We start from the raw sequence: 14573 nt of genomic DNA, 5'->3' as shown, positions 1-14573 counted from the left end.
ACACCCCATTTGGAATATTCTGGCCCGATCAAGCACATTCCGATCAAGATTTTATTCTGAACAAGAGAGGTGGTTTATGTCGCTTGCAAAAGACGTGGATGGCGCTAGACTGAACGGGTTCATTTGCAGCTCCATTAGGAAGTGTTAACTCGACGTAACCGCGGAAACGGGAAAAATATGCGAAATAACCCTAACGTCTAAAGTAGAAACGGACGGAGCGATGTTTCGTCGACAAGCAAGCCGCCACGGCCTCTTCTTCTACTAAAACTACTTGTAATTTGTTCCGATCAAAAGTGTGATGCATGAACACGCAAGTCCTAATCGGATCAATATTTTTAGTGTCCATGAAAACGGTGCATCCAGTCGGATTAAAGAAATGTGTCCATGTTAACCTAGCCACTGTCATTCATTTGGCTGCCCCTCGAGTCAACGGCTCGTTGTCTTTGCTCTGCGGCGTCCGAATCCGAATGGCGGCTGCCCAAAGTGCACAAATAAAATTGTTTTACTGGCGACTGCTCTGAGAAAATGGGTGTGTGTTTTTAGTCTGCAGGGGTGGTACGGGGTGGCTTCTCACTTTGTGATGTAGAAAAATGAGGACCCAGTCATTTTCTTGTATTGGGCGGAGCTGTTGCTTAACCCATTAAGGCTTAAAGCTCCTGGATCAACAGCTCCCCAAAACCTAAAGATCGCCTTTGGAAGTACACTTGAAAATCTGAAGTTCTCCCAGAAATTCAACACTTACAAAATAATTACTACCTCAGCCCCTGTAGCAGACAGAAACATAATTCCAAAAGAATTAGAGATCTTAGAAATGTGGCTTTCATACAGACAGTTTATTATTATTTACTGTTTCAATCGAAGATGTAAAAATAACATGTTAGTGCAAGAGAAGGACTATTTTAATTTAGAAAAAAATCGATTGGTAATTACCATTCTCTATTCTGTTACAAAGACGTCAATATCGTCATTGTCTACGAACCATATCGTATCATGTTCGATTGGTTCCACTGGTTCAAAGTCCATAAGCCCGTCGTCTATATATCACTGCCGTTACTTATTTCAGCGCTCCCGGCGATGGACGGCGTCCGCCATTAGCCTACGGCACGAAAAAAATCGGCAACATAAGCTCCAAAAAGTTAATTTAGCATAATATGGTCCCTTTAATGTTTGACTTTAAAATATTTGTTGACTGGGAAAAATGTGCACCCAGTTGTGGAGTGTTAAACATATTAAAACATGTAGTAGCTCATCTAATTTGCCTGCTGATTTGGTTCCTGTTGATGCTGTACTCAGTGATGCAGAAACAAATCAGCTTGATATGTTCCCTGCGAGTTTGGTGCCAGATGAAGGCAGCCACAGAGCGCTTGTATGCTAATGCAACGAGCTTGGCAGGTTTTGCTTCCGTTGATCCTTTGGCATTGTCTTTAACAAACGGTCAAAGGGCAGCAGGTGTGTGAGCGTTTCATGCTTATTACACTCAGCAACACACTGAAAAAGTCGCATGCGTCCAAGGACCCCAAAGCGAGAATACGGAGTATTTTAACACTTTAACCTCAGTGAACCCCAGTTGACAGCAGCAATCTAAAGCAATTTAAAAGGCCCACTGGAATGGAATGTGGCAGTTGTTAACTCATTCAGTACCAGACGTTTTTAGACCCTCTTTTACCCAAACGTTTGGAAAAAATGAATAAATTCCTGTTATTAAATGGCTAGACTGTGAAAAGACATAAATGTGTCTTTGGGATTGAATGAGTTAACATCTTGAATTCAAAACTGCTGTAAATACTTTTGACAGAAAACGTTTGTTGAACTCCCCCCTGCTTAACCCACCCATGAACCATGAACCCACTGACTTGTTTTGAATTTCACATTGCAAGCACGCTTGTACAGTAAGTAGGTCACATTCGTCAGGAAGCGGAAGAAATACAAGTTGGGGGACTCCCCGATTCCACCCCACAATTGTCCATCTTCATCCGTGTTCTCTTCCAGTTGCTCTCTTCACACCTGTTTCCTCTCAAGCTCTGCCCAATTCCAAACATTCAGGAATGAGGAAGAGAGCCCCAGGCATCCCCCCAAGAGGCTTTTGTGGCTGCTTGTCCAGCTGGTTGCGTATGTCATCCATTTGTTGGCATTTTTTTTCCTGATTTCTACTCCTAAATACCAAACCATAATCCCTCCCAGTATGACTGTCAGCAGTGCACATCAACTCTACATGCAATTTCTGAAGTAATATTTTCAAACTTTATCATGCAAGTGAAACTGTTAACGTTGAGGCGTAAAAACTATAAAATATGGATTTTAGTCATAGTCATAGTCACAGTCATAATGTGATCGAGTCAACCCCCAAAAATTCTTTACAAGAATATGTTCTATGCTGGTCCACTTGTTGAAACATGGGATTCTGATTAATATTGTGTTTGTGGAATATGAGTTAAGCAGCAAAAAAAAAAAAAAGAAAATGTTTTTGTCCATCTCAGGGTGCGACCATTTTTACACTTGCTGTCAACTGAAAATGACGTCACAGTTGCTCAGGGCTCAGCTTCAGAAAACAGGTGAGCCGTGATTGGGCGTTACCTGAGCCTTGACTGTGATGTCATTTTCAGTCGACAGAGAGTGACAAAATGGCCGCCCATTGAAATGCCTAGAAAAGGGTGGATTTGACTATTTAATTCATATTCCACAAACACAATATCAATCAGAATGCCGTGTTTAGACTAGTTGAGGCGAATAGAACATTCATTCATTCATTCATTATCCATACCGCTTATCCTCACAAGGGTCGCGGGGCGTGCTGGAGCCTATCCCAGCTGTCTTTGGGCAGTAGGCGGGGACACCCTGAATTGGTTGCCAGCCAATCGCAGGGCACACAGAGACAAACATCCGCACTCACAATCGAATAGAACATATTATTGCAAATAATTTTGGAGGGTTGACTTTCCCTTTTACCAATCAGATTTCAAATTCGTCCTAACAGGGACAGAAAGGTGTCACTCGACGACTAAAGCTAAACTTTTTACCGCCAACTTTGACTTGTCAAACATCAGAGCTGGGCATGTCTATGTGACAGACCGGTCCGTCTATTCGCCTATGAGGGATGTCCGTTTTACTGACGGTTGAAGAATGATGGGAAATATTTTAAAATAGACTAAGCATAGTTGGAAGGCCATGTAATCCATCTTTCGTCTGTAGTCCGTCTTTAGCCTATTTTTCGCGACGAGGCTTCGATGGCCGCGGCGAGCTCGGCGAGGAACAATAGTGAGTTGCTGTTGCATGGGGGACACATTTGAGTGAGCGACCAGGCTGTGAACAGGATTCCATGGTGCAGTGAGTCAACTGTGAGTCACTCTTTCTGTTCAAATATCGGCCAGCGGAGTGGGGGTGCTATTGAATTTGCAGTCGGAATTGCAGACGGAAGCCCGTTTAAAATCAGAGGCGGGCTGGCCTGTACATGTACTAGGCATTATATTCACCAGTGGCGAGTATGATACATTTGAATTTTTTAAATATTTTGTCAGGTTATTGGATAAATGTTGATTCTGAACTGCTTCCGATGATATTTGTTTGCTGTTACATACTTCATTGCGTAACATGGGCAAGGCAAAAGAAATGAGCCAAGATATCAGGAACAAAAATCTGGACTTGCACAATTCTGATTCATCCTTGGGTGCAATTTTCAGATTCCAAATGGTGCTGCGTTCATCTGTTCAAACAATTATATACAAGCATAAACACCATTGCAATGTCCAACCATTATACCACTCATGAAGAAGACTGGGTCTGTGTCCCAGATCTGAAATGTGCATGTCAAGAAAATGTATTTAAAATAAAATTTTGGGGGCAAAAAAAAAAACATTTTTGTAAGGCCAACTCTACCGGGTGACGTTAAAGGTGTATCTGCTTCGTGATAAGCAGATGCCATGTCATGGTGTCTGTTGTGAAATGCCTGTGATTTGTCATGTCATTTGTTGACAATTTGATTGACCGTTACGCTAATCTTTGACCCCATCTCCACGCGTCTCCATAAACAACGTTGCACACAAGCAACCACTGAGTAACTTTTTTTTCTTTTTTTTTAATCGAACAGTCTGAGCCAGAGCCTACCTAATGTTACCCTGAAGCCTCCATCCTAGCTCTCAGTGTCAACCTCAGAGCAAGGACCTGACACAGCCAGCCCTCAACATGATCAGTTTTTTTTCACTCCAGTCTATTTTTAGAGGTAGTTGGGTTATTTATGAAGGTCTTTGCCGAGAAGCACTTTCTGCTGTTCTGCTCTACTGTGGTTGACTCTCTTCAGAAGGGACTCACAGTAGCTGTAAGTAGAACAAATCAAATGGTAGCCTGGATGTTCCTGCATATGTCTGAAACTTTTCAATGCGTGTAGAGCATTTGTGAGATTGCTCGTCTTAAAGTCAGGCTGCTGGCATGTGATACAGACAACGCCCAACATATGATCATCCACGAGCCCAGAACAGTCATCTTTCCTCTTTTCCTACTTTTTAAGTCTATATTCTTTTTTTGCTTCTTGGTTTTGTTCACCACGTCATTTACAATAAAAGATTTTGAATGGTGTAGCCGCTCTGTTAGTCAGAAATGATTTCAAATCCACGATAGAAACTCATGGAAAAATTCTGCCGGGATCCTTTGCAGCTCTGTTGTCGCTGCCATCTGGATGTCATCCGTGTCTTCAAAGCAGGTCCCCTTGATCACTCCTAGAGCTTGGGAAAGGGGAAAAAAAATTCTCTGCACTTTGGGATGCTCAGAACATAATGAGCAGATGCATTGTCATAGACTAGTGAAGAAGCCTCAAGCTGCCCAGCCGCAACTCTCCTCTTGTCACACACTGAACAAAGCAAACGCTGCAAAATCTTTTCGAAGATAAGATGGCTGATCGTCCGGCCCGCATTGAAGGGGAAAACCTGCAGTTTGCGACAAGTCCTAGAACCTTTCTGACACATGTTGCTAGAGAGAATCCTGAAAACGAGCAAAGCACTAAAATATACTGCCCTAATGTTACTTACCACAGCGCAGTTGCTTCCATTAGGTCAATCGTTGAACGTTTTGCCAATGTGTGTCTCATTACCTTGAATTAGTATCTTTTTATGGAACTTGACATTACCACATCTTTTTTGCTCATTGGACTGTAACATAAGCTTGGGGCTTACTGAGGTTTTGTTTATAGGCCTCTGCTGAAGCGCGAAGGCAGTAGAAAGGCAACCACTAATGGCCGATCTTGGTATTTGTCAAGCTTAGTGTAGGTACCCTGAGCCTGTGTGCGCTGTGGTTGTTTGACATGGCTGTCATCACATGGTGTGTAAAAAGTGAAAGAGGAACCGCTTCTCCACAAGATAAACACTCTGGAAAGTAGGTCAGTGGGTCTGAGCGCAAATTACCGATTTAGTATCGTCATCTGACTGAATTTTCATACAGTACTTTAATTTTTTTTTTCCCCCCCAGTGTCCCGCTGCCATTCCAAACATTCATCTTTAAAACAACAAACAAAAAGTAACCGCAACGAAATAACCAAATACCAAAGCTGTCAGTCACAAGCCAAGTTTTGTGTTTCTCGCACATGCTTTTGCAGGTCAGAGCTCATTCACCGCTCACTTGTGGGTTGAATTTCCTGGACAGTCTGGCTGGTGGCCAAGTCTCTTGGGGACTTGAGGGGAGGTCTTTGGCAGTCAGGATTCAGTGGGCCAGTCTTACTGGACTCATGTTCCACACACTAAAGGTCTGCATGTTGTAAATGTAGGTCACGCCAGGAAATACTCAGGAAATTTGAGTAGGGCAGTGATTCGCATTCCAGATTTTTGGTGCACTGCCGACAGTAATATTGTTGGTTCCTATTCCTATTTATGTGGTGATAAATTTACAAGCATCACACTAAAGATATTAAGCTAAGTACTCGCTTTGTCAAACCCATTGGCTCACACGGTGCTTGCTTTTCATCCCGAGCTTTGTCATGAATGTGGGCCGTAATTTGCTGTTCTTAGGAGCTTTGCCATACTACATCTTTTCACGCACTTCCATCATTGCTGCTGAGCAAATAACATGCATTCCAGTGCTTTAATTTATGACAATAAAGATGGTGGCTTTAACTGATTGGGAAGGTTTTTATTTTTTAAGAAGGCTTAAATTATTTTACAGTCCCTCCAGCTTTTACAAATGGTGTCGTACTGCTCACGTTTTGTATATGTTTGGGGTCCCTTGACAAAAGAAGAAATGCATTTTTTTTGTTTTTTGTTGTCACCATTGACTACTCCCATAAATTTAGGGGTATTCGTTTTTGGGGTGAAATTTCAGGATAGAGTCAAATTAGGGCTGGGCGATACCGTAATGGTATTCTTAATTAGATGTGAACATTCAAGATGAAAGCGAAAATTAAAACAACAGTCAGTCAACTATGTGGACTTTCCTCTCTCGTGCTACATATACAGCTCAGGGCAATCAACCACATACCTCCGTTCAAGTTTGGCGTTGATCGACAACTCAAGCCAGCCAAGCGAAGTCATCTGAGGGAGAGACAAACGCACACACTCACAGCACATGTGGGAAATCCATTTCCAGGTTTTAAGCAAGCAAGACAGAGCCGCGTTGCTCCAAGCCGTAGAATTACAGTACAGTACACACATTGTTTTACAACAATACTTAACCATATTGCACATGTACCTGTCCTGTGAATGACATAATAACACTTGTGGTAAAAATTTACACGAGCGGTGTGCGCACCTCGCCGTTCCATTGAAATGAATCAACATATCCACACTTTCCTCAAATGTATTGTGAAAGGCCTAGGGTTCAGGGAGAAAAGGTGCTGAAGCAGATCACGGGGCTGTTTTGATCACTCCCCCAAAAAACTCAAATGTTGAAAAGTGCTTTGGCACTATATTTCCACTTTTCAGTACTTTATAGTTTTGTCTTTTCACATTTTAAGTAATTATTTCCATGTTTAATGAATTTATCGACAAATCTATGAATTCAATTTACAGGCACATTATCTTGACCTTATTTTATTCTTTCATCCTCAAGCTATGGACTTTGCCATGCCATGCCATTCAGTCACAAATGTGCACACACACTTGGGCGAAATGTTGATAATAGAACAGAAGTTATTATTATTCCATCCAAAGCGCTTGGGTGCAATTGTCCGCATGAAGGGTTTAATTGTATTCGATCTTATCTTAAGCGTTTTCCTTGTGACTCTCACAGGACCGAAAATTATCAAAGACTGAGCGGCAGCGCTTTAAAGAGGAAGCGGGGATGCTAAAGGGCCTCCAACATCCCAACATTGTCCGCTTTTACGACTCCTGGGAGGGACCCTCGAAGGGCAAGAAGTGCATTGTTCTGGTGACTGAACTCATGACTTCTGGAACACTCAAAACGTACGTACCTATAAAACTGTCATTTCAGTGAACAAAATACATGATTGCAGACTGTTACATGATGTCTGGCCAAATGTATTTTTTTTCTCTCTCATTCACAATGCTATTGATATTTTACACCGGATCTTTTCTCATTCAGTTATCTGAAGAGGTTCAAGGTGATGAAGATTAAAGTGCTGAGGAGCTGGTGTCGACAGATCCTAAAGGGGCTCCACTTCCTTCATACCCGCGCACCTCCCATCATCCACCGCGACCTGAAGTGCGACAACATTTTCATCACGGGCCCAACGGGATCTGTAAAGATAGGAGACCTTGGACTGGCCACATTGAAGCGTGCATCCTTTGCCAAGAGTGTCATAGGTATGACTTCCAACATCGTTTCTAACTACTTATGCTTCTTGCTGCGGGGCAGTTCTGTTTCTTGGGTCAGGAATTGTGAAACTGAGAATGGTGTCTAATGTGGGGAGTCTTTTGACCTGATGAAAATGGTGTCTAATGGGGGAAGTCTTTTGACCTGATGACTTATTGTTTTTGACGATGTGGTTCAAAAACAGACCACAGCGTTTCAGCTGTCCCTCAAACCACAGCTCAAATGGAGGCCAATTACTGTGGTAATCTTAGGTAGATCACCACAGGGATTTCACTCTGTCCGTTCAAGTACTGGTCACTGTATAGAATACTTTGATGTTTTTCCAAAGTAGTATTTTTTTTTTCAGGCACCTACTGAATGTAAGTAGCGCCTAATTTTCTCCTGTTGTTAAACAAAAATATTACTATAATAGTTGTTATGCCTTCTTGCAGGCTAACCTGGCCATGGCTAAAGGTATGGCCGTTGTTTCTGTCTTAGACTGACAGGTTCTGTGGTTTGGAAATATGTGGTCTGTTTGCCAATCAGACACATCATGTTTAACAAGTGTGTCTATCAGTTTGCTTCAACAGGTTTCCCCACTAGTGTTTGTCTTTTGCTTCCTTTTAAAAATATTTCAGGACTGCCGATTATTTTTCTCTGTCGTTCGTATTCCAGGGAGTTCTCCTCCACTTTCTCTCTCGTTAGCCTTTTGCTTAAAATGTTGGCTCTAGCTACAGCTGTGCCCCATTCTGCTGTTTGGAATAAATAGGGTACTGCTGGTCAATGAAGAAAAGTATGAACTGTTATGGGCCTGGTAAGTCTTGACAGTGTGCTGGAACACACATCAATTTGAACCCCCCCTAAAATGCCTTCAATTAAACAAATGAGTTTTTCTGTGTATGACCTAAGATTGAGGGGGAACTTTTACTAACTAGGAGCTGATGTTCAGAGATGCACTGCAGGGAATAGTAACTAGCTATGCGAGATGCTTCGCTCAGCCTTGACCATCAATGACATGTTTAATCTGCAGGTCGAGGAGAGCTGGTAAGTCAGACTTCAAAAGGTAAGTGTGTTTTCATAACACGCATAGTGTGTGTGGTTTGAAGGTAAGCTCCTGACAGAAGTTATTCCCGTAGCTAGTTGCGTTTCTCGGACATGATTATTGACAAGTCTTTGAATAGATTATATTTTGGCACTTGTAACATTCTCAAGTGCTTGATTCTGATGTGGCTTTGAACGGCCACTTTGGCTCAAAATGTGGAGTTCTGCTCATCAGCTACCTTAGATCAATTTTCCAATTCCAAAATTGAAGGTCCTACACAGACAAACATGTGCCCTCTGCTCTACAGTCTAACTGAGTTCAGCTTTTCCCTCCTTTTTTGTTTTTTCTCTTTGTTTGCCTTCCTCCCCTCTTTTTTTTATTTTTTTTATTTTTTTCTCTCTTCTCTCTCTTCCAACTTCCACCTCGCAGGGTCTACGCCAGGAGATGTCGTCGGGCCGGTCTCTCTTCTCATCCTCCGCTTCCTCAACCCTTCACGGGTTAGAGGAGCAGAGAAGGGGCAGTGGGTTGAGAAGCCCACGCTGTCAGTAAGGAAGAGAGTTCTGAATAGTTGTTTTGATTTAAGGTACCCCTGAGTTCATGGCGCCTGAGATGTATGAGGAGAAGTACGACGAGTCAGTGGATGTGTATGCCTTTGGAATGTGCATGCTGGAGATGGCCACCTCAGAGTACCCTTACTCAGAGTGCCAGAATGCTGCACAGATCTACCGCAGAGTGACCAGCGTAAGTCTTCATTTTAGGTCTCTATGTCTCCCCCCGTTTGCCCCGCCAAGAAGGCAAATGTCCAATTGTGGAATTATTGTCTTGTCACCTAACTCAACTCGGCTCCTTTTTTTTTTTTTTTTTTTTTTTTTTTAACTACGAGGACTGTTTTTATACACTGGAAACTTTCGTATTTCATCTCTCAGCTGAAGTGAATTGTTACATCAGAGAAAATTTTTCAAAATCCCAAAGTTTGAGTGACTCACAAACCTGTAAATGTTCTTGAGGAACCAAGGACCAGGACCTTTGCTTATGTTTTCTTCCTTCTTAATTGTGATGTGTGTTGGGTAAGCATGCAGAATTCTAGCACGGTTAGCTGATAAGAGGCGAACACGCATTGTTTTGTCATGTACTGAGTGACTAATCTTCCGGTTGGTCATGAATGAAAACTAGTAACAGCCGAAGAATTGAAGATGTCACGTTGTCATACTTGAGCCGCATGAGTCATACTTGTGCCATGGAATATGCTAGGCCTTCAATTTATCAGTCACAGTATTTTAAAGTAAAAACCCGTAGTTCGGTAAAACATTGCCAAGTGCTGAGCTTCAAGCTTCCCTGATTCACCGTAGCAAGTTGAAAAGGATTTGGCCAACTAAACACAGCGTAGTCACTTGTGAAACAAAGTGTTATTGTGTTGCTGCGCCCGCATTTAGAAGGTGTCGTATGTTCTAGAGTTACATATGTCTTCCGCGAGGAGACGGCTCATTGTTCCTCCTATTGTCTCGGTCACCATTATACAATTGAGCTTGATTTTTTTATAAACGCCTGGCACATTCTGCTGCCAATGTTACTGTATTTGTCAGTTGTGCTTTAACTTGTGTTCAGTAATGACAATGTCACTGTTGTTAGAATCAATTACAGACTATTTTTAACAATAAAATAACTGGAGAGGGAAAAAATAAGTATTGGGAAAAAAAAAAAGTACTCCTTGATATTCAGGTTTTCAGTTAAAAATAGCCCATGAGCCTCTTGTATAATTCTGTGAAAACAGCCTAACATTCGCTGTTCAAACATGACTTCTTTGGCCAAGAGAATTATGTAGGTACAAAGGGGTTCAAGGATTAGCCATCAAAATTAATAGTAGCCCATTCAGAGGACAACCATTCTCATTCAGTGTTCTGTGTTTCCTGTAGGGGGTTAAGCCGGGCAGCTTTGACAAAGTGGCCATTCCTGAGGTGAAGGAGATCATCGAGGGCTGTATTCGGCAGAACAAGGATGAGAGGTGTCACATTTAAGAAGAGCAGATGACGTTTAGAGAGGAGAATCTTTCACTTAACCCACGGTCCACATCCACTTCTTACATTCACTTCTTTTCTCATATTTAGGTACTCCATCAAGGACCTCCTGAATCATGCCTTCTTCCAGGAGGACACAGGCGTGCGTGTGGAGCTGGCCGAAGAGGACGATGGCGAGATGGAAGCGATTAAGTTGTGGCTGAGAATCGAGGACATCAAGAAGTTAAAGGGAAAGTACAAAGACAATGAAGCGATCGAGTTTTCCTTCGACCTAAACAAAGACGTGCCGGACGACGTGGCTCAGGAAATGGTGAACTTGACAGTTTTTATTAGACTTAACCTTTTTTACTCATCGAACACTCAAATGATCTTGACTGAGACTGGCGCCCTTTGTCTGCTTTAGGTTGAGTCGGGGTATGTATGCGAAGGTGACCACAAGACCATTGCAAAGGCCATCAAGGACAGAGTGTCTCTCATAAGTCATAAGAGAGCACAGCGGCAGCAGGTGTGTTCTTCAACATCAATTGTGTTTTCATACGCTTTAGAGCCCAAATACACATTGTAATACTTTTGGTGCCGATTGCCTTAAAAGGTCAGGGAAGATCAGGAGAAGAGAAGAATTGAAGAAGAACAACAGTGTCACACGCAACCAGCCCAGCAAGCGAGCCACCCACCCAGCAAAGAGGTGCCTCTGTCCCAGTCGGTGCCGCAGCCAGCTGCCTATGTTCCTCCGCCGCAAGCCAACCAACACAGCACGCCCATGCCAGCTCAGCCAGCGTCCCAGCAGAGCCTTGCCAGTGCTACCTTCAACACTTCTCAGCCCACCCAGCTGACGGGCTTGACACAAAGTGTCTCTTATGTCCCCCAGTCAACTGGGCAAGTCCCAATTCAGAGTCAGAGTTTGGCTACCAGTCAGCCGGAGTCAGAGGAGCCTGAGGCTGACCAGCATCAGCACAGCGGTGGAGGTGTGTATCAAAAAAAATGTTGCACTTTGGATGCGCGTTAAGCACGGTTGACGGTATGAATGTGTCCTGCGGTATGGATTTGAACTTTAGCGACCATTTGCAATAACGCTCGATGATGTCGTTGTATCTGCCTTCGTGCGAAAATGGCTTCAAGCACACACGTGCATCTATGTCGAACAGTCACCCCTGTCAGCCCAAACTGGCCGCCCCATCGTTTGGACAAAAACTGGTGGATTTTACTACTTATATTCCACAGACACAATATCAATCAGAATGCCATGTGTAGACTAGTAGAACATATTTTTGTAAAGAATTTTTCGGGGTTTACTTCCCCTTTTACACCAGAGACGGCTGAGGAGGGTTTTTTTTTTTCGTTTTTGTTTTGAGATCTGTACAGTAAATGTTCCAAAAATTCCAAGTTGTTGTGTTATTTTTACTCAGTTCTGTTATGAATATAGTTTTGCTACTGACCACACAACCCATTCCGAAATACTTCCGTAAAATGTTTTACTTGCGTTTATCGTAATTAATATTGTTACCATGAAGGGATACAAGTTTGACTTAAAAATGCCTAGCTCTACGTTATCCCTATTTCACAATCAAGAATTAACATGTTCTTACCCCCGCACCAATCCCCCACCCAACCCTCCGACCTCATCCCTGACAGTGGCACACATGGGCGACAGGGCATCTGGTTCCTCTGTCCTCGCTGCCGAAGCTCAGCCTGCTCAGCCGGGAATGTCCTACTGCGCCCCTCCCAGTCAACAGCTTCAGTCCCAAGTGCCATGCCCTCCGACACAAAATGACCAAATGCAGCAGCAGCATGTGTCAGTGGTGAGTCATTTTCCAATGAGCTCAGTTGCATTGATGGTGAATCAGAAGCACCAATCCATATCTATTTATGTATGGCTGTCCAGTTTTCCTTCCATGTGCACTTGTGTCGCTTCTAAATCTGTCTTCCACACCTGTTCAACCAACTGCATTTCACCATGCAGTGGCATAAATATGAATCCTTCCTCCGTTCCTTTGAGTGAAGGCAGCGCATAGTCATCTTATTTTTACTTTGAAGTCATGCCGACGTTTTCTCTCTTTTTCGTTAAAGGTTCAACCCCAGATGCCAGGTGTCCAGGCCGAAGTTGTCCCCACTCTCCCCAGCAGCCAGTCTGTCTCAGTGACACCACAGCAGGTATTCACAGGCTTATATAGTCATTTCTTTACGGGCCATTTCACATCAAGCCAAGAAGCAACTTGAAAGAACCTGTTCTGAAGAAGAGCATTACATGGGCTACAAGTAACACACTTGTCTAAGTCCATACATTCACCGGTCATTATACCAGCACTGCATTATACCAATGGAAAGTTGTCATATTCTCACTCCCCGAAAAGCGTCCAAATAACTACAGATGGGTCTGCTTTTACTGCACATGCTTTTCGGACGATGTTACATTTACGTTCAAGCCACTGTGTGCTGCCTCGAGTGGCAGTGATGGAGCAGGTTCAGAATCCCTAAGTCCCTGTTTACTTTTTCTTTTCTCCAATTTTCCATTTTCCCACTCTTACCCTGTCTTATGTTCTGTTTCTTATAGTATGGAGTATACTACCAATCATCACTTCCCCCTAAGGTACATAAATTGTCGCATTTTCCTTCCTCGTTTTTTTGGTGAGTTAGTTTAACTGATGTCTGATGCCTTTTTTTTTTATCTTTTAATAATAAGAAAAGAACAAGATTCTGTTATTTTTTTGGTCTTTACCATCTCAGAAAAAAGGTTTCCAAAGTAAAAGCAAATGTTTGCAAATGTTCTATTTTGATTCAACTCAAAGGTAATAACAAAGATAATAAGTCTGCTTTCATGGAGGTCTACAGAAATCGGGTGATATTTACCGTTCAGAGGCTTAAATTCCGAGGAGTTGGACTATTTTAAAATAAACTAGCTCACAAACAATTAATCGATGATCAAAAATGATTGTCGATTAATTTGATAATCGATTAGCTGTCGATTAAACTCTTCCCGATTGAACACTGTTTAAAAAAAAACAACAACGGGTAAGTAGATAAAATGTGCCTTCTGGAAATGAAGCTTACAGTATAAAGCAATCAAGGTTTCAGGAAGTAGCATTGGGTAAATTACTTCCCTAATTCATCCTTAATCTTTGATCCTTGCAGATTTCCACCCAGCAGGTGATCATGCCTCCATCCTCTCAGGCATCCCCTCCACCACCACAGCAACAGCAACCGCCGCCAGAGAACAATACAGTCCTTCAAAGCTCCTCTCTACCACAGGCACAGGCTGGAACTCAACCATTACAGGTGAGAGCATAAATGTTTTGCATTAATCATTAATTTATTCCACTCCCCATTCTGCCGAATACATTTCTCACACTCCATTGTCTATGTGTGCGCACTTCTTTGTGATTCTCATTATCATAGCTGTCCTATTTTATTTGTTGTCTTTTTCTTGTTTGTCATCTCTGCATGCTGCTCACTTCCTGCATCACTGTTAGTCTTGGGCCAATAGTCCAAATTCTTTTATCCTGTCTCCACCGCCCAATGCAGAACATCTATTCTTCCTCTATCAGGCATCTTGCCTCTCTGCGCTGCAGGTATTCAGTGCATCGGATCGATATGTGTGGTTGGGCATGTGTGGTTTAGGTGTAAACAGTTTGGCTCCTACTCCTTACTCTTATTTTCATTAATGAAGGTTGAATAAAAAACATGTATGGATTAGAGGTGCAATGAATAGTCGACAACTAATCGTTTATCAAGCAACAACTATTTTCAGAGTCAACCGATGCTTTAGAGATCTCGTTTATCTTAAAATTGTC

General features: G+C 42.6%; 1 protein-coding gene across 5 annotated transcripts in view; it reads left to right on the top strand.

Annotated features, from left to right (window-relative positions):
- LOC147149001 (serine/threonine-protein kinase WNK1-like) overlaps nt 1-14573 on the top strand; it is a 38193-nt gene that overhangs the window by 10828 nt on the left and 12792 nt on the right. For 4 of the 5 annotated variants that reach the window (XM_086027820.1, XM_086027817.1, XM_086027818.1 and 1 more), the window contains exons 3-13: nt 7207-7379; nt 7519-7739; nt 9354-9511; nt 10684-10772; nt 10876-11095; nt 11189-11290; nt 11378-11750; nt 12418-12584; nt 12853-12936; nt 13337-13372; nt 13915-14058. In XM_086027820.1, the coding sequence (XP_085883946.1) occupies nt 7207-7379; nt 7519-7739; nt 9354-9511; nt 10684-10772; nt 10876-11095; nt 11189-11290; nt 11378-11750; nt 12418-12584; nt 12853-12936; nt 13337-13372; nt 13915-14058 (1767 nt within the window). The remainder of the gene's footprint in view (nt 1-7206; nt 7380-7518; nt 7740-9353; nt 9512-10683; nt 10773-10875; nt 11096-11188; nt 11291-11377; nt 11751-12417; nt 12585-12852; nt 12937-13336; nt 13373-13914; nt 14059-14573) is intronic. The other variant, XM_086027821.1, reaches the window with a different exon arrangement.

This window comes from Filicampus tigris, chromosome 4 (assembly GCF_054856515.1).
Source record: "Filicampus tigris isolate MCC_2025a chromosome 4, RoL_Ftig_1.0, whole genome shotgun sequence".
NCBI classification, from domain to species: Eukaryota; Metazoa; Chordata; class Actinopteri; order Syngnathiformes; family Syngnathidae; genus Filicampus; species Filicampus tigris.
This window is presented reverse-complemented; position numbering and strand designations above follow the sequence as displayed.